This window comes from Anser brachyrhynchus, assembly GCF_964034855.1.
Source record: "Anser brachyrhynchus genome assembly, chromosome: 2".
NCBI lineage: Eukaryota > Metazoa > Chordata > Aves > Anseriformes > Anatidae > Anser > Anser brachyrhynchus.
The window spans coordinates 143238713-143259375 of NC_137695.1; the positions used below are offsets into that span (position 1 = coordinate 143238713).

General features: G+C 43.6%; 1 protein-coding gene across 3 annotated transcripts in view; it reads right to left on the reverse strand.

Moving 5' to 3' along the window:
- SYBU (syntabulin) overlaps nt 1-18453 on the reverse strand; it is a 41366-nt gene extending 22913 nt beyond the window's left edge. The window contains exons 1-3 of one of the 3 annotated variants that reach the window (XM_080582026.1): nt 18285-18453; nt 17821-18034; nt 4882-5079 (exon numbers count right to left, since the gene is read on the reverse strand). In XM_080582026.1, coding sequence (XP_080438152.1) covers nt 4882-5079; nt 17821-18034; nt 18285-18311 — 439 coding nt within the window. In that variant the 5' untranslated portion in view covers nt 18312-18453. Of the gene's footprint in view, nt 1-4881; nt 5080-17532; nt 17800-17820; nt 18035-18284 lie in introns of those variants that run through there. The other 2 variants (XM_080582027.1, XM_080582031.1) reach the window with 2 other exon arrangements.
- Nucleotides 18454-20663: the final 2210 nt, after the last annotated feature.

The window sequence follows — 20663 nt, forward strand, 5'->3', positions numbered from 1 at the left end:
AAGATCTGGGTGATGCACTATTTAAAAGAAAAAGAGTCTGCACAACACAGAATCACTGGGGTTGGAAGAGATCTCTTGAGATCCAACTCTTGAGGTTCAACCCCCTGCTCACACGAGTTTAGCTGGAACAGGCTGCACAGGACTGTGTCCAGCTGAGTTTTGAATACCTCCATAGATGGACACTCCACAACATCTCTGGGCAAACTGTCTGACCAGTGTCACAGTAAAAACAGTGTTTCCTTGGGCTCAGATGAAGTTCTACTTTTTTTAATGTGTGCTCTTTGCCTATTGTCCAACAAAGGTAGGTGCTCTAAGTGGTAGAAACCTCTGAGATTTTCCCATTAATTTGGATAGAATGAAGTTTTAATGCCTGAATTCTAAATGACGACCTTTCTTCAAATACAATCCATTGCAGTTCAACTGCAGCACAATCCAAAATACTGCTGTTTTAGCCAAAGCCAGTAATAAACGGCCAAATATTTTATCAGCAGTGAAAGAGAAAAGCTTTTTGTATAGTCTGCTGCTACTTGGAGTGGTTATTACTGAACCGAGCTGTGAATGATGAACAGCCAGCCTTTACGAGATTCGGAAGCTGACCCTGACTGCTGCTCACCCAGGACCCCTTTCGTGCAGCTGTGCACAAATCTGTGCAGGCTCCTAAAGGTACAAAAGGCACAGGTGTGCGGAAGTCTTAATGTTTTATCTTAAATCCTAATAATTTCACGTGAACCTTCAGCACTTCTATGGGATCTCAGAGACAGCTCCAACAACCACCTTAGCTCATTCAGTAGGCTGGATCAGGGTTGCCCATGGCACCAGAAGCACGTGAAGATCAGAACTTTCACCAGAAACACTGCACACAGTCAGCTGATCTGATGCCATTCTCAAACTATGATGCTCATGGACACTGAAATGCAGGTTAGTACAGCTTTGTGTTACTTTAAACATAGAAGGCTTGAAAAAGCTATTGACACAACTCTTGCTCATGATTCCTTTCTTTATCCACATGTCCTTGGAAGTTTATCATGACTTTCCAGCTTGCAGGTCCAGATTTTGAATCCTTGTACTAAGTATTCATATGGAGGTCAAGAGATGAGATGAGAAAGACTGTCAAAGAAAACAAAATAGTTCCCACTATTCTTAACAAGATCTGGACATGAGGTACAGGAATTCAGGATGGATCTTCACAGGGTAAGTAGAACAAGAATGTGAACATGTAGAAATGCTTATGCTGCTGTTTATTCTATTACAGAAGCTGTAGGTTCAGCGCAGCATCATGATACAAAACTAGGACTAGTGTTAATTAATCTTACCGTGTCGTTTTGCTGGTTCATTTTCTGCAATGCATTTTCTTAGTATTTAGTATTGCAAAAATGAATCACATCCAAAACAGGGAAAAACTTCTAAAATCTTCAAATTAAAAGGCTTGTAACTTCCTCCTGGAGTGGATGTTGTGTGTCCACTTATGTGTTCCTTAATTTACCTGTGCTCTCTGTCCTTTCCTCGGAAAGCAGTCACAGATTTTAAGCCAAATTCACCTATAACACTGCTATGATTCAGTTTTAATGCACATGAAAAACATTAGCAACTATCCCCAATGAACAACATTTTTATGATTATAAATCTTTCAGAGGTTTAGCAAGATGCAGCGATAATGCATTCCAGGATTAAATACGGTTCACTATGTGAACAACATAAATTATGAATGATATCCAAACCTAGTTTGTTAATACTTCAAGAGCTGAGTATGACTTAGATCCACATAACAATGTCTGAGGCTGTTAGAGAAAAGAAAGCTATGTTGTATTTCATATTCTGAAGTGTAGAAGAGAGAGATGAAGTGATACTGCTAGCGTAAAAGAAAAGCACTGGAGCTTGGGAATAGCCAAAAAAAAGTCCCAAGAGTTCATTCTCAGTGCTATCCCACTCCGACATTTCCTGAATTATCCAAATATTTGTGTGAGTGTTACTTCTGAGATTCAGCATGTTCCAAGAAGACAGTCCTAGAAACAGATAAATTTTAGGCAAAATGGCAAGGCATTTTGAAGATGCACACTGACTGATGTACTTGCTTACGGAAATGTAGCAGAGGACATGGTCCATAAGATATTAGTAGACCGGATTTTTGTATCTTACATCTGGCTCCTGCTATGTACCCATTATCACAAGGCATTTCAGATAAATACTACATACAGATTATCTTCATAAATCAGTAAGGACTCAAGGTAGAGGGAAAGATATTATGCATGACTTTTTGCACTGTACTTTGAGCGATCTAGCTGTATATAGAACCAGGTTATGTATGACGTGGGTATATTGCTGTTATTCTCCTTCCACAGCTTACTTTCCTTGTACTGCTCCTGTTACTCCCTGTGCGTTTTGCTACAAGACAATGCCTTCTCTTTGTACATGGGCTCTGTCTTCCTGAGTTGCCAGGAATTCATGCACAGAAAGGTCACCAGGAATGGACTGGATCCACTTGAAACCAAGAGATAGTGATGGAACCAGCTTCCTGCTCAGAGGGTTTTGATGGATCCCAGGAATGACAGGCCTGAACTCCAGAGATCAGTTTCCAACGTTAGAGATTAATCAATGAAAAGATACTGATGCCTACTGAATAGTCTACCTACAAGAACAGCCAAATAAAGAGGAAGCTACAAAGATGACAAGTTATGAGCTTCAAATGAATGGGTGAGGGTGTCAGTATATCTGTCTGTGCCCAAAAGAGCATTAAAGGCAGTTCCACAAGCAGTAAAATAATAAAGCAAGTTGCTTTTGACTCCTCTTCACTATTTTTTTTTACCTTAGGCATATTAAAATTCTACACGGATTGCTTTTGTTTCATCCTTTCAGCCTTTTAGCCATTTGTACAACCTTACTGATTCTCCTACTCTTTTTCAAAAAATTAGCTAAGCCTGTTCAGGAAGTAAAAAAAAAAAACACAACTTAGTGATGATGGAGGTAAGAGAGGAGGCACAGGCAAGCATGACTACATGTGCAGAAAAGAATAACTAAAGCTGGTGAAGCGACTAGAAAACAAGACTTCTGAGGAGTGGCTGAGGGAACTTGGGATGTTCAGTCCGAAGAGGAGGTTGAGAGCAGACCTACTTGCTCTCTGTAACTACCTCAAAAGAGGTTGCAACTAAGATGGTGTCAGTCTCTTTCCTTAGGTAACAAGTGATAGGAAGCAAGGAAATGGTCCCCAGAGAAGGTTTAGATTGGACATTAGGAATAATTTTTTGCTGTTGAGGGTGGTCAAGAACTGGAACGGGCTGCCCAGCAAAGTGGTGGAGTCCCCATTGCTAGAGGTGTTTAAGAGACACATGGCACATGCTTTAGTGATGGGACTCAGTAGGTCAGGTTGATGGTTGGACTTGGTGATCTTGAAGATCTTTTCCAACCTAGATGAATCTATGATAAGCCTAATATTTCAAACAAAAGTAGTCTAAAGAAGATATTTTTAAAAATATCTACGCTAAGTCAGTTCAGAGATTTGAAATAGTACCATCAAGGAAAACAAAGATGACTTCTGACTATTAATGGAAAGGCTATTAACTCACTATTATTGTTTAAGTGTAAGAATTGAAAACAATGAAGTAATTTATTGAAACAAGTGCATAACTCTTTTCCATGTGCATAGGACTCCTCAGTATAATAAACTTTTAAAATTCTTTATCCACATTTTCTCAAGCTACATCTGTATTCACATATAAAATGGATGTGACAGCCATGGCTGCAGGTTTGACTGACATATATAATATTCACCACATTCTACCTGCATTAAATTCCTTTATTTTAGTGGAAAAGAAACCTTGAAAAAATATAATCTACCATCATGCAAGACTGAGAACACACAAGTAATATGGGTGCTATGAAATGATTTGAAGAACTTTGCAAGGATATTGATAAATCAGATTTAATCACCCCTTTCAGTGATCAAGCCAGCGAAGAGTTTTTGCAACAGATTCTCTACTGCTTCTAATTGCTGAAATATGGTGCTAGAAAATGTGAATGACTCCTCTTGAAAGTGTCTAAACTGCTTCCAGAGGTAAAATGACTCTGGAAACAATACAGCCATGAGGTACCTGAGCTCATAAACCATGTCAGTTCTGCAGCTGGTTCTTCACAGGGTCAAAACACCCTCTCTGTCTCCATGATTAATTAAATAACAGTACAAATATCCTGGCCATTTGTAATCAAGAGCTGCTTCTACATGAATCACAAAAATATTTTATATCCACTCATTAAAGTTACTGCCGTCTGTGACACACCAGGATATTTAGTCTTGGATGTGTGACAAGCAGGTGCTGATTTAATTGGTGGTCTAAGGTAGCCCATTAGCTTGAGGCAATGGGAGACATGCTCTTGACTCAGACAATGCACTACGGAGCTACATCTGCATAACTCCCACATATATACTGCCCATTATCCTGCCTCGATTTGACAAGTTGTACCCTGAGAGTTATCACAGCCTGATGGCATGAACTTCAGGCAGGGTCTAGCCATCAATCTACCAACATTAGAAGACTAAAATTCTTTGTTTCAACAGAAAGAGTAATTTATCTTTGGCCGGTGAAATATGAGTGCAATTACCATGGAATAGGATAAAATCCATTTCAGTTGTTATTTGACATCATCATCCACCCTCATAAAAGAAAGTGAAGACATCAATTAATTTTACTTCCATGAAGAAGCTAATACCCATAGTGTTTTCAAATCTTGCAGGTGGTTCCATAAGAAAGAACCCAATTATCTTTTCTATTTATTATCAGCAATAGTTGTATCACAGGCAGCACAATACAAAGCATCTGGACACCTGTAGATGTACTATTCAATTAGAGAGTGTAATTAAAGAAGTGAAAGGAACTATGCTATACTTACCAGGCTTTACAAGGCTTGTCTTTGTCTCCTTCTTACATCGAGTCAGCTGTGTGTTTCCTTCACTCATTGTCCCTGAATTGAATTTCTTCCTGGAGAAGTCTCCATCACTACCAGTGCAAAAACTGATTGGACTGTGTCCAGCATCAGAAGGAGTCTTAACTGGAGATACTGACTGGCTACTAGGACAGCCAGTGTCATCTAAAGAGAAAAGGAGAAACATCAGAATTTCTAACTAGTAAGTACATGAAGCTGGCAAAATGAAAAAAATATATATATAAAAAAATGGGCTACAACTATTTACAGTCTTACTTGTTACATCTAACCTTGGCTCTGAAATCTGCTGAGAAGCTATTAGTTTCTCCCATTTGTTTAAAAATTTTGGATACCTTATGGTGGTCTGAAATGGTGAGTGCTTGTTTCACCAAGCCTGATAAAAATCAGGGGCTACACAATAAAAACCAATATCTAAGATAAATTCTTTTGACTCATCGAGGATAGGGAATACTGTGACATGAACATTAAGAAATGTCCGTAAGACATGAGAATGGCTTGTATCACTGTGTGCACACTGCATGACAAGCAAGCATGGGCCATACATGTTCCTTCAAGGTATGTTCCTATCTGAACAAGAGGAAGATCTACTGATAGAACTATAGGTCTACATGAACTATCTAGAACTATCTGTCTGTATGTACAAAGTCAAGATTTTCATTTAACTGGAATTAATAAATGTTTTTTTATTATTATTATTTCTTTTAAAGTGAGCATGATCACAGCGCTCCTTCATTCTTAACGAGTGGATGTGTGTTGTTACCTCTTTCTGAAAAGGGTGCATTACACACAGACTGCTTTTGTTTAAAGCAGAATTCTTCTGAGGGAACACCCATGCTGGGAACACCAGCAATCACTGTTTGGAACAGAGCAGCTTTTCTGATCTCCAAAAATACAAACACTGCAGCTCTTAACAATGAAATGCAAAGTAAAATGTCAGAGTCGAGATGAAATCCACACATCAACCCCCACCCCTGGCCTTCACCTAAATCCCTCTTGAATAATCACATCTCTTGTAAAAGTCACGGTGGTTTTAGAGAAAGACAACAAAAACAAACACGCTACCCTGACACTGGGAAGCCATGAATATTCACCCTCCTTGAGCAATGTAATCGTTTGTTCTTTCCCAGGACAAAATGAAAGCTGCCATCTTACTAATGCAATTGCACTCAGTTCCCAGTGCATTACCTTTGTCTAACATGAAACTCAAAGAAGTACCTGTAATTTGCATGACCATATTGCACCTACCACTTCCATCCTGTTCCTAATTTAGGTCAAGCCTGATCTTGCAACGAGCTTTGCATGGGCAGACTATTTTAGTCAGCCTGTGACTGTACGTTTATGAGGTTAGAAAAAAAAAGTCTAACGCCCCCCCAGACCCCTCCCCAGCAAAGAGCAGCTTTTCCTGCGATTAACTATCGCTCCCTCAGTACAGTAAAACGTCTGCATCCTTCCATGTGAAGGAGTTTCCATGGTGTCTGACCTCTCTGCCTTCACCCACTGAAATGTTCTGCCCCCCTTCTCTCCATGTTGTGCCCCCAGCACTAGGCAGGTTACCCAGAAGAGCTGACTGTCCAGTGCCTGTAACACGCAGCAGCACGGAAGAGCAGCCAGCACTCGGAGGTATTGCTGCCCGCACCCATACAAGCTGCCACAAAAGATGCCAGCCACAGGAGGAGCCAAGCCTATTCTGAGAATGAGCTCCCCAGGCACAAAGGTGAGTAACGGTGCGAACACCTCATCCTGCTTAATTGTATTTCATTCCTCCAGCACAGTTAAGCCCGCAAGCAGCTCCTTTTGGCATCTTGCTACCGACTTCTGCGGTTCAGAATTAGGTCCTAGAGAAATAATGGCAAAGAGAAGACTGCTCGTAAGGCTTCCTGCCCATCCATTTCAGCCCACGTTCACACTGACTGAAGCAGTGCTGTCCAACGCACGGCTTTTGTTTACTTTTCATCCTTTCCATTCACATCAACATCACGATATAACTCAACACAGAGAAGACAGAAAGCAGTTTCCTCCCAGGTCTGTGCCCATTTCCTTTTTCAAGGGTTCAGAGTCTTTTCTACAGGCTGTAGGGCTGTTATCTGCAGGGGAGTGAATCAGCGTGGCAGTGAGCTTTTGAATTGTATTTAAGCAGTTCCTTTAGCTACACCCAATGTTTCTTCTCTTTAGCAGCACACAAATATTTATAATCAAACATATTTAGGATAAAGTGCATGTTCGCGGAGTTTATTTTTCTTACAGCCTTTGCACTTAGATGCTTCTCTTTGTAGTATTATTTTCATAACACTGTGTTCAAAAAACAAAAGACTGAAGAAGACTGAGAAAGAAACTAGTTACACCCACCAATAAAATCACTGCAATTACTAAACAGAATCTGCAGACCTTATGGATGTGTTTTATATGGGAGACTTTGTGTACATATGACAACCAGAGATATAAAGATCCCACCTGAAGAACCTCAGAACTGATAAAACCTCAAAATGATGAAAAACCTAAGCTGCAGCATTACGAATTGCTGCATTAGAAGACAAATATGCAAAACCACCTCTGAGTTAAGAAAATAGGGTAGCTAAAGAAAGCATACAAAACTAAATATTTTAATTACAAGCTTCCCTCCCGTTGCTGCTGCTACCACATTGATTGCATTGATCAGATAATGCCAGATGTGCATCTCCTTATTTTATGCTTAAGGACTACAGTTTTTGTTGCATCAGGGCATTTATTAAAGGAACAAATGGCATGAAGAACAACAGGTCTTCTCTACTTGTACCGCTGGCAACCTTTAGCCACACTGATAATCAGGTGAGCGTTCCCACTCCAACTGAAGGAAATGAATGATTTTATTGTACTCTGTTTTCTCTGATAGTTTGGCATTTTTAATGTAATGTATACCCTCTACTCCTTCTACAGAAATAAAAAACCAGAATTAGCCAGAAATATGAACAAAATTTAATATTTCCAATTTTTCTTCCATGCTGCTGACAAACATTTTTCCGTGACTGCTTTTTGCAGTGCCTTTTAAAGAATCAAAGCATTTACTGTCACAGGAAGGAACAGTTGCCTGTGAAACATGGGAGCTCACCACCGAAGGCCGGGTTGCAGAGGCTGTGCTGCACAGGGAGGGACACACCTCCCCACCAGCCTGCACCTCGCCGTTCTGCTACAAGGAAAAGTCCTTGGGGTGCCACCCACCTGCTCAGTGCAGGGCAAACTGCCTGCACTTACCTTTGTTTCTTCCTGCTACTGAAGCCTTAAGGAGCTAGTTGTTTATATTCAGCCACCCTCCATCCCACACAGCCCGCCCTGCCCACTGCCACAGCACGCACCTCTTCTTCCACAAAAGGCTGCAGTGGAGGTCCCAGGGGACCAAGACTTCCCCCCATACCTCCAGGCTCCTCCAAAACCATGCTGACAGCTCAGAGAGGAGGAGGTGAAAACCCCAACCTGGCCAGCAACAGGCCGAGATAAGGAACCTGTTTCCAAAGCTGGGTATGGGGAAACAGGAGCGGACGAGCCCACAGTGGAGTTCACCCTCTGCTGAAGGCATGGTGGGAACGCAGTTTTCAGCAACATCAGCAAAGGATCCAGTCTGATAATTTGCATTGCCCCATAAAGGATTTCAGGTCCAGCTCTCAGGACCATACATACACTTAATTTACCTTCTTGGGCACGAGTACCGGGGGGACAGCAGAGAGAAAGCTGGTGAAATCTGCTATGAAAGTCAATACCAATAATCCTGCTTGTGTTATTTACTTGACAAACAGAGGGAAAACACATAAATAACGCATGACTTGCACTGCTTTCCTAGCTATACTCATGGTGTCTTGTTTTCACCGCGGCCTCCCAAGAGCGTTCTGGAAGTAGCTTTTCCCTTTGAACATCAGCTGGATTTCATCACTGAAGCGCTGTGTCTAACCCCTCTCCCAGATCAGATGCACTCGCCAAGTTTCGAAGCCAAACATGGGATAGTGTCTCCTCAAACAAACAACGGGGGAAGTTACTCAGCATACTCTGACATTTGCATGCACTGACTAACTTTCAAATATTAAAGTCAGAGTATAAACAAGAGTGTTAAAGGCAATAATACTCTAACAACTGACAAAAAAATTGTTCTCACGGACTTAAATGCCACGCGTGATATTTTTCTCTGATCTTCTGGGCACAGAGGATATACAACTTTCACTGCAATGCACTTCAGAGCCTTTAGAAAAATACCACCTTTTCCTAAAGTCTTCAAGCAATACTCGTGTATGTGGCAACAATACACAACCTCCTCATTTAATCCATCCAGCTAATTAATTCACTCTTTCTGTGGAACCACTCACTTACTTCTACCTTCATTCCTAGCTGCCAGATCTAGTTGTGTGCTTTTACGAGTCCACACTGTCTGCCCCCTACCTGACCTCTTTGCTCCTGTCGTGTGTTCATCTTCTCTTAAGGTTCCCTCGATCGACGTTCAAACTCTACCCACCCTGCATTTCCACCAAGGAGTGTGCGTTTCAGAATTAAACACAGGACTCTAACGAACTTTTAGCAGTGCACTGAGGCACAACCTGTACCCTGACTTTCACCTGACAGTTCCCTTTCTGCCCGCCCAGGGCTCTGCAGGTCTGTGGAGCCGTGGCTCTGCAAACACGGTGCGCTGTGAGCTGGTCAGTGACAATGAGCCACCAAGGCTATTTCAGAATTATTCAGGAGAATCTCCCATTCTGATGGTTTGCCCCACATTTTTTAAACCCTTAAGGGTTGTTTTGGTCTTCTTTTCATGGCTGGTCTTGTAACACGGATATTTTATGCACTGATGAAAGTTGCTGGTAGACAGCAAAGAATATATCACTGAGGTTTAGTCATCTGCTACCAACAGTTTGTCACCTGCAGACCAGGACAGATTTTTACAAAACCACAGACTGTTGACAAAAGTGTTGAATGACTTCCCCAGAAGTAGAACCCTAAAAATACTAGTTGTGGTCTTTCTGATTAATCCTAAATTCATTTTACATTTTTATTTTTAAGATCTATTGGGATTGTATTTAATAAAATTAATTTGAATATCATGCGCTTCTAAGGCAGATGTCTTACCAGAAATCAAGCATACTAAAGCAGAGTAGAAGAGCAACCAAAGCTATAGCCCTGTCCAAAAAAGAGAAGAGGTTTATCTGACAAGGCCTACTTACGTGAAATCCTGCTAAGCAAATTATTTCCACATTTAATCTCTCTGCCTCTGCAGACCGAACTTGAATGAACTGTGCTGCACTTTGCCTGTGTGTGAAGGCAGGCTAACAGCTCCACCACCCCCTCAGGCAACCTGGCGAGGTTGTGCCAACTCCTGTCCTCGAAAGTTTTCAAGGCTCTGAGACACAAAGCCTTGGCTGGTGTGATGTAATGCTGGCAACAGCCCTGCCTCGGAGAAGAGGTTGGACTAAATGATCCTGGACAAACTACATGCTCAGGATCATACTTCTCCTTGACATTTTGTATATATTCCACAGCTGGGAACCATTTTTTTTCCCCAGTCCATCTTTCAAGCTGTTTTAATGTTCTAGTTGCAAAACCTAACCCAGTAGTGAGGTAGGTAAAATCAAGACCAAACACCTCCAACTCCTCTTCGTTGCTGCTTATGTTCCTATCATCATCATACAGACAACCACGACGTCTGCCCTTTACCAGTCATTTTGTGCTTGCGTCCACCACACCCAGAGGCACACAAACTGCCCGCTGCATTCAGCAAGAAGTTCCTCTGCTCGCTCACCGCGTGGCACAAACGCTGACAGGCTCACATTCTGCAGAAGATGGGAGACCAAGGTGAAAAGGGATGGATCAAGAACTCCTAAAGCTTGGGCATCTTTTACCAGGTAGTCTTTTCCATAAACGTGTCCCTAAACATATCAGCTCTTGACATCTGACTGATAATAAATGTTATACTCAAGCAGCAAATTTTAATTGACTTTGGCAGCAAACGATGCCTTTGCTAATCTTCGTTGTATTTGAACATTTCACTAATAAGCAGGACTGATCTGAGTTCTGGGAAACCACCTGAAAAGAGGACTCTGTCGTTACATTTATAGCACAACTAATGGCATTGGTATTAGAGAACAGAAGCATCAATGCCTACTAGTAAAGATATCAATAAAAAGAGCATTGTTACTAGGAGAACACTGTGGTCAGCAATAGCACAGCGCCTGGAGTTTTGGTATCACATCACAGAAAACATTTGGACAAGGTGTTTAACATGATAAAGGACTGGAAATTTTGAAGAAAAATTTTAACTAAAGATGAGGAAAGCAAAGAATCTGAAAAAGAGAGAAAGAAGAGTCTTGGCAGTTTGGTAGTTTTTTAAAGCACTTTCCTAGACCTAAATAACCTTTTGTGAGGCCAACAGTTGGAAATAGAACCACTGCTGGGAACCCTGACAGCACCAAATGTAAGTAACGTTGCCCATTTCACATGAACATCATGTGGAACATGTACAGACGGGTTTGTGTGTGTGTTTATTTCTACTATGCAGCAAGGGAAGAAACAACAAACATTCTATCCAGTTTTGAAGGGATCGATTTTGGAAAGAAAGATATTAAACAGACCACAAAGAAATTTGTAACTGTTCCTCAAATGGTATAAAACATTAAACTCCTTCTTTCTCATATCGCTCTGTCTCCTCCGTGGCTGGCAGCGTATGAATGTGACCCTCGCACAACATCACCTCACACAGTTGCACTGTTTACCTTCTGGTGGTGCCTGGAAGCCACATATATTCTATCTATTGTTGTTGTATGTATATTTTACATATTTTTTTATTTTTTTTTAACTGATACCAAACTCAGACTGGCATTTAGCATCACTCCAGGACCCTCTGACTGTAGTTGGTGATATACACACCTCAGAACACTGCTGCAAGATTTCGGGGATATATATTAACCCTATAAATGCACGGTTAGAATGCATCAAGTCGAATTTGTTTTAAAGTATCAAGACTTTCCTTTAATACAGAAGAAATCAAAGACTTGTGATTCGATAAAAGTTTCATTTCTGCTTCAAGTTGTGATGTTCTTCAGTATGCATGGCACCACTCAACTCAGTACAAAATTGTGTGAAAACTATGTTAAAGGAAAAATATTAGATTATGTACTGGTGGTGAAGAAAACATACTATATAGCTTAGAAGTAAGTCAATATAGTTATCACAGTACACAGCACATTGTGACAAATGGTACCAGAAAGGGTGCAGCACAAAGTGTTCTCAGGACACAATCCAAAACGTCCCAGGGACAATGGGGACGCTTCTGCTGACTTCAGGAGGCTCTCGGTCCGGATTTAATGGTTCACAGTGCTGACAGATACATAAAAAGGTGACAACAAACATTCAAAAGGTCAAATATTTTGGCTTCCAGATGTTGTTGTGTGGCACAGACACAAAAGGATAGTTCCTCAGTAAGAGGGAATAAACAGGGAAGTTGAAAGGGATGAAAGGAAAGGCCAAAAATGGAGGAACAGGCAGGCTTTGCTTTTAGTACCTAGACACTTTTCTCACTTCCATGTTTGGAACCCATTTCTGCTGCACAGAAACAGAAATGGTGGCTCACAATACGAAGCAATAATAAATTATTGCACGTACGTTGGCTCAGCAGGAAAATCTCCAGGGAAACAGCAGTGAGAAAAAGAGGCATGTCACCAGCACTGCCCTTATGCAGAGGCCATGCGTGCGTTTTTAAAAGTGGATTTTGTTTTGATGTTTTTGGAAAATTATTATCACAGTGATTGCTACACTGCCTTACAGAGTGCTGCAATCAAAATCCCTGGAGAACAGCTCTACTTCAGAAGTTTGAAAAAATGGCAAAAGCACTGTGCAAAAGCGTAGCACAAAGGACTGCAGGAAAGAGGAGCCAGCTTTCAGTATCAGACATTTGAGCACTTCTAAGTGTTCTCTTCAATCCAGGAACACCAAGAACAAAAAAAAAAGAATAAAAATAAACAAGCCAATAAGGAATTATTTAAACAGAATATTTCTTCATGTAACAAGAAACAAAAAGAATGGGACAGCTTACTGTTTCCATAGTAATACATAAATATATATATATATCCATCCAAATATACATAAATAACAGGGGTAATTATTTATATATACACACATACATGTATATATATATATATATATATATCAATAGTAGGGTAATTATTTTAGTAATTTATCCTAATGCTATATATGCCTTAATCTATTGACTTGTTAAAATACTGCAAATTTACTTTCCTCTATCTTTCTATTCGGAAATCTATATTTAGGTACACAGTATTGCAGCCTCAAGGGCTAGATGGCTTATGGTACACCCTACTCCAACGCTCTAGCAAAGGAATGATTTAGTAGAGTCACAGGGGGTACACAGGTCTTCGTCCAGCAACACAGGTTCAATGCACCTGTACAAACGCCCTGCTCCCCTGCCATGTGGCTAGCAACATGGGTAGTGCATCCACGCTGATTTTAATAAGCCTGTCGGGAGCCCACATGCTTTTTTTGACATATGCACTGTGAACTCAGTCTTAGCATCCCTCAACAGTTGGGCCCACTGGCAAATAATCTCCAAGTTCAAGTGGGCCATGCACAGGAGCCGCTGAGCAGCGTACGCTAAGACAGAAACTCCTGCTGCTGCAGCGCTTACACCGCAGAGCTTACAATGCCAGCATGTCACCTGAACACTATAGCCTATTACGCTACAAAATTGAGCAAGAAGTTTTTTTAAAAAAAGATCTTTATACCAGATTAATATACATATATGTATATGGAATAAACATTGAACCCAGATCCTGAAATTTGAAGGGAAAAAAAAAAAGAATCTTAAACTCCAAATTCCTATTTTGGAAAGCTCTGGTGGAACGAATCATAATCACTCATACACAGTAACCCTATTTTTTCAATGGCCTGCAGCACTACATAGTCTAGTTACTGAGATGATCTGCAGGTAAGCCTAAGAAAGGAGGAAGAGTTTGCTACCAGAAGACAACAGCTCCTCTGGCTCATAAAGTCTTTTCTGAACTGATTATTAAATATGCAAGTGCTTCTTGCAAAGCTGCATCTGAGTTAACGAAGTACTGCTGCATTATCTGCAGAAACTCAGCCAGCTGGCTTCTGGGAACAGGCTGAAGGTTAAGGCTGAGCATCGTTAAAAAGGTCGCCTCTAAGAACTCTTCTGAATAAGAAATTCAAAATCTAAGCTATTTGGAGGCAGAAACTAGAAAAAAAGAAAAGCCCAAACTGACTTTCTTTTAGAACTGAAAGCTATGCAGACTATTACTGAGATTAGCACTTCCAGGCTGCCTTCAATCCAACCAACAGGCGATTTGCTTGGTATCAAAAGGATGTGTACATAAAAATCAAGAATAACACCCCACCCTCAGCACCCTATTTCTTGTAAGGCAAATAGCGCAACTGCAAGTACCAAAGAGAGCCTCATTCCTTCTCAGAGCAGCTGCCAGGCCAGGGACCTGTGAGCAAACTGCATGTTTGTGATGTCTAAAAACGCTCTCCTCCGACGGACAAGGTAAGGGTGCACGGCAGCTTCAAAGCCAGAAGTTATGAGGAAAACATGCATGACATGGGGAAATACTCAGTAGCAGTCGAGCCAGATGAAGCTGCTGGGAGAACATTTTCTCATCACTTAACATGTGCGTTCTGTGGCTGACGTCCAAGCCAGAGGAGGGCAGAGGTTGAAGGAAGAGAAATGCTCCAGTATCAGATGACAAACAGGACCCCAGATGCGCTAAGATTTTAAAGATGGATTGCTCTCAGTGAATAGTGATGCAAAGACTCAGCTTTCAGCTTTCAAAGCTTTCTCAGTTTTCAAAGAGTCAGCAAAGACACAACATTCAGGGAGCATCCAGCTCCATTTGGTATAAACAAGGAATACTGAAAATATATTTCATCACGAATATCACAGGTGAAGTGGATTAACAGTCTCACCCTGGTTCATACAGTCTTACAAAGCAAACTGACACAAAGTCAATTGTAAAAACTTGACCAACACAAACAACCGAGTCTCTGATCTGGTCTTGTAAGACAAAGAGGGAGCTGATCATGCAAATTTAAAACTTATCTCAGCCAGAACTAACAAATTCTTCATAAGACATTACGCAGAAAAAAATGAAGTTATCTTTTGCCTACTGCTGAGCGGTACTTTTTGCTGTTTCCACCATACCCACAAAATCATGACAATTCCCCAAAGTTCTCAACCCCTTTATTTTCCTGTCCTTTGCCTACCTAAAACATCATTATCAATAACTACAAGACACTGCTGCTCCCATTTAGAGAGAAACAACTCCAAGCCTTCTTTTATGGACTGGGACCAATGTAAGCACACCAGGGAAATGGACAATGCCAGAAGCTCTAGGGAATCAAGCAGGAAATACATATTCACACAGACTGAGGATGAAAAATCAGTTCTACCAGGGGAAAAAAGAAGTCTACTGATCATAACCACTTAGTGTCAATAATAAGGGAAGAAAGGTAGATAGCAACTTTTCAAGAGAAGGGTAAAGAGGAAAGGAATTATACACTACCTGCTGCTTATCATGAAACTTCTGGCATTTAATGCCCACTACAGAATTATAAAAAAGGCATTTATCCAAATGCTCATGAGCTTCACATACACATGCTAACATTCAACATATTATTCATCTGCTCACCTTTTCTGCTTCAGAAACATTACTTGACAATTTCATTGCAGCACTTGCTGCATGTCACTTTCCAATAAGATGAAAAAGCCGGCTGGAGGCTGCAACCTCTCCACTCACCTCTCCACACTGCTCTTCTCCATCCCCTCCCCAGGAACAGGAACCAGCAGCCATCTGCTGCTGCTGCTGGGGAATTTCAATCTAAATTAGCCATATGATTATAAGGAAGGATCGTAAGTGAAAGGCAGCAAAGAGACATCAGAGAATGAGGAAATCAAGTAAGTGACTTATTATACCTGCATCATGGTAAAAAAAAAAAAAGCCACCAAACCCATTAACAACAAAAACATATCCTGTGATGGAGGACAGAGATCTGATCATGACCGATCCTCAGCTCAGTAAGTTCTAAAGACTCGCAGCAAACTGAGTGGCGTGTAATTGTTTGGGTGCTGCAGGTAGCTTGAGAGCACAAAGTTCTCAGCATAGGAAAAAAAAATACCAAACTAAACCAATAAAGCATCCAAGGAAGAATGAAAGATGAATTACAAAGAGAAAAATATCACCAGTTTTGCTTAAAAAGGCTAAGAGAACAGCATCACACTTGAATACCTCCATGAACAGTGCCTTAGAACTGCCCATCCATGAAATCTGGTACACCCAAAGTAAACACAGAGCTGCTGTGGGGACTCAAGAAATAGCCTACATAGCCTCGTGGGAAAGTAAGGATATTGCTTTGGCAGCACTACCATGAGTAAATTTGAACATGATGCAAAACTAAAGGGTATCAGAAAAAAAAAAGAACGTTAGAATGTCAGCAACCAAAATGAAAGACTTGTTAATGCACAGGAAAAAAATCAGCCACTTGGAAGAGATCGTAAAAATAATGTATTTCTAGAAAGCTTCAAATAATTTTACACATTATTTTCCTACGAGGGAACAGGCAAACTCAAACAGGTGAGGTGGAGGGATTCACAAGGCGTGGGAAAAATTCTTCAGCGTTCTCCTGACCCAAGTAGCTGTTTGTTTAACAATCTGCATTGTTCAGTAAACAATAACCAAACAGACCACTCCACTGAGCCTGAATTGCAAAATCTATCCAAGCTGAGAATGAAATATTGCAATCAGACACAGATATTGTGTTTCGTATCTAGGAAAAATCACTGTACATAGTGCTAGAGGTACTGCTTTTTGTTAGAAGAAGCATATGTGAAGACAATGATAAATGGGAGCATTTCTGATCATCCTCAGGAAAACGTCTGGTAACTTAAAACACTTTATTCATAAAGAAAGGGAAAGTTCAGAAACTTGCTCTGAAATTAAGCATTACAAAATGTCTGTTATAATTTGGGAGTTTTAGCTAGATGGAGAATGTTATACTTTCCAAACTACCAACGATTAAAACCTAATTTTCAGTCACCAAAAAATCTTTGGACCTACCACATGCATCCACTACCCAAGGACTTCATGATCTGACCCTCAAAGCCATCATCCACGTGCGTAACCTCACACAGGGCGAAGCGTTTCACTGAGCTGAAAGATTACTCACAGCTAGTAAGCATCTGAGTCACTCACTGCTAGATGAGGGACTTCAATTGTGCTCAACTCCACACATGACAAACGTTTAACATCAAACAGTCCCTGACATACAGGGATTTTGAAGAGCAAATGACACTCATTGGGGAGAGCAAATGACACTTTTGTGGTGTACAGCCGGGGAGCCCTAGCTTCCTTCTGATACATCCCCCGGCCACAGCCCCCTGCTCAGAGGTGGCACCGTGCCCAGCTCACGGCTGGCTGCACGCTGGCCAGGAGCAGCCCGAATTATCCCAATCCTCAAAGTTAACTTCCAGATGGAAACCTCGCCGACACACCGTGGCCCCGCAGGGAGCTCGGTGTCCCAAAACACGCCGAGTTACGGCATCTGACCCACGCCTGATACCTTTACCAGCACTGGCCCCGTCTCCACAGGCGGAGGCTCTCTGGTTTATGGGATTTTCAGGATTCCTCAGGCAGCCGCTGCAGGTTTTAAGGCAAATCTTCCTCTTTAGGCAACCGCTCTGCGGCAGTAGACCCGCCAGCTTTGAGCAGCGGGCAGCAGAGCCCTCAGACCCCGGGCGGGCAACATCTGGTGCCACTTCGGGCCGCGTACTCGAGGCACAGCCACCGGCTTTCTGCGGGGAATGGGGGGGCTGCGGCTCTCCCCCTCAGAGCAGCGGGACCCCGGTACCTGAGCAGAAGCTGTTGCTGCTGACGGTCCTGGCGGAGCCTCCGGAGGAGCTGGGCGGGTTGAACTCCCGGCTCTCCTCCTCCGAGAAGGGCGACTCGGAGGCGGGGGACACCTTCTGCTGGTGGTGGTGCTGCTGCTGCTGGTACTGCGGCCGGAGGACGAGGCGGGGGATGCGGCTGCGGGACGCCTCCTTCTCGGGCAGCGCCTTCTGCTCCTTTCTCGGCAAGGAAAAGCCCCCCCCCGGCCTGTCAGGGCCCTCCGCCGCCCGCGGAGGCGGGCAGCCAGCGGCCTCCGCCCCCGGGGGTGGGGGGAGCCCGGCGGGATCAGCCCGGCGGGGGCAGCCCGGCTCCCCCCCGCAAGGACCGCGGCGCCCCCTGCCCCTCAGCCCCGTTCCCCCCCCCCCCACCTTCTCCTTTACCCCCTTCCCCTCCCCGTCCCCCGTCCCCGTCCGGCCCGGCTCTCACCTTGCCGCTCTCCCGCAGGGGCCCCATGGCGCCTTCAGTCACCGCGCAGCCGGGGACGGGCACCTGGCATGGGCGAGAGGGACGCGCTCAGCCGCCGCCGCCGCCGCCGCCGCTCCTCCCGCGGCCGCCTCTGCGCTGCGGGTGGCGGAGCCCGGCCCGGCCCCGCCGCTCCCCGCCCCGACACGTGGTGCCGCCGCCGCCACCGCCGCACAGGGGGGCTGAGGACGGCGGGTCCGGGCCCGGGGGAGCCCCCGAGGCCGCCGCCGAGCCCCCCGAGGCCCGCGGCAGGTGTGGGGCAGGGGCCGGGGACTGCCCCCCGTGGCGGTTGCGCTGGGTGGCCGCGGGCCTTGGTCAGGCGCCGAGGGAGGCCGGTGCTGTGTGAGCGTGTTGCCTCCGTTCCCGGCAGCGGGGCAGCGGCTGAGCCTGCCGCCCCTCGATGTGCATGTGTGAACCCCGCACATCTGCTCCCCAAAAAGTGCTGGGAGTGGATGCAAGGGGTGTGTGTCAGCAGGACTGCCATCTGTGCTGGGTCCACACAGCCCAAAAGGAATCACATAATCATTACGGTTGGCTAAGACCTCCAAGATCATCTGGTCCAACCATCCCCCTACCACCGGTGTCACCCACCAAACCATGTCCCTAAGCACCACGTCCAACCTTTCCTTGAACACCCCCAGGAACGGTGACTCCACCACCTCCCTGGGCAACCCGTCCCAATGCCTGACTGCTCTTTCTGAGAAGAAATGTCTCCTAATTCCCAACCTGAACCTCCCCTGGCGCAACTTGAGGCCATTCCCTCTAGTCCTATCACTAGTTACCTGTGAGAAGAGGCCGACCCCCAGCTCCCCACACCTTCCTTTCAGGTAGCTGTAGAGAGCAATAAGGTCTCCCTGAGCCTCCTCTTCTCCAGACTAAACACCCACAGTTCCCTCAGCCGATCTTCATAGGACTTTTGCTCCAGGCCCTTCACCAGCTTTGTAGCCCTTCTCTGGACACATTCCAGGGCCTCAATGTCCTTCTTGTAGTGAGGGGCCCAAAACTGAACACAGTACTCGACATGCGGCCTCACCAGAGCTGAGTACAGGGGAACGATCACCTCCCTGGTCCTGCTGGCTATGCTATGCCTGATAAAAGCCAGGATGCTGGTTGCCTTCTTGGCCACCTGGGCACACTGCTGGCTCATGTTCAGACACTGCCGGCTCATGTTCAAACACTGCCAGCTCATGTTCAGGACCTCATGGCCACAAAAAAGGAGGGTGAGGTTCTCAATGTGGAGTTCGCTTGAGGTTCCACACACACATCTCCCTAAAGCACTTAGCAAACCTGCCAAAAATACTTTCATCAGGAGTGTTTTGGGGCAAAGACTTCCTTCGCATGTCTGCTTTGTACGAAGGGCCCCAATTCCTGTAGGGAACTTCTGGTTGCTATTAGAGTGTAAATATTAAATGCTGTCTCAAAAATAATGAAGAGCAAATGTGTCCATTTTGTGCAGTGCAGAGCACATACCATCAGTAATAGGAAAGGTGATGCATATTCATCTAGTCCTCAAAAGGGAAAGAGGACACTGGTGAGCACTGTCACACTGATTGTTACATAGACAACGAATTATAATTACTAATTTATTAACCTGGTGCTAGGATTAGATCCATTACTTATGTAAAGCTCCAAGTTATGATCTGCCAAAAAAATGAAGCCACCCTCCCCTGGCACTGTCAAGACAACTGTAGTTAGTTATATTTGCAAAAATGCTTAAAATTTCTGTGTTAAAAATGCTGCATGCATATAAAATACCTTCTAAACACAGGAATACACCTTCCTGAGGGTCAAAAGAGAGTATATATTCTGGACCTTCCCCTAATACTCCAAGACCATTTCCATAGAAAATTGGAAATCACATATTTTAATCCCCCAAATTTGGTGTTTCATTCAGTAGAAAACAGGGCACCTGAGCACGCAGCCTCTTGCGAGCCACACGTGGCATGTGTGCGGTGGAAATTTCTCCTGTACGTTTAGAAAGCTGTTGTATTGGTGGGAAGAGCAGAAGATGCCGTGCAGCAGCACTGCCATTGCCATAGTAACTCCGCTAGAGACTTGATGATGATTCGATTGTCGGAGCCTGCTCTACTTTCTTCCATTTGGAGCTCAAATTTTTGCCTTGCTGAGAAAAACACAAAAAGTAAAGTCTTTAAGCTGCCTCAGGAGTCATAATGGGATGTGACTCCCTTTGGTCTCCTGTCCTTTTTGCATATTTATACCTTTATCATAAATCATAAAACAATCATTAACTTTCAAGAAAAATTTTTTCCTTTCCCCTAATGGTCCGTGTATATCTAATAAACATTGAGGAATTAAGTCACTTTTCAGCTTATTGCTGTGCAC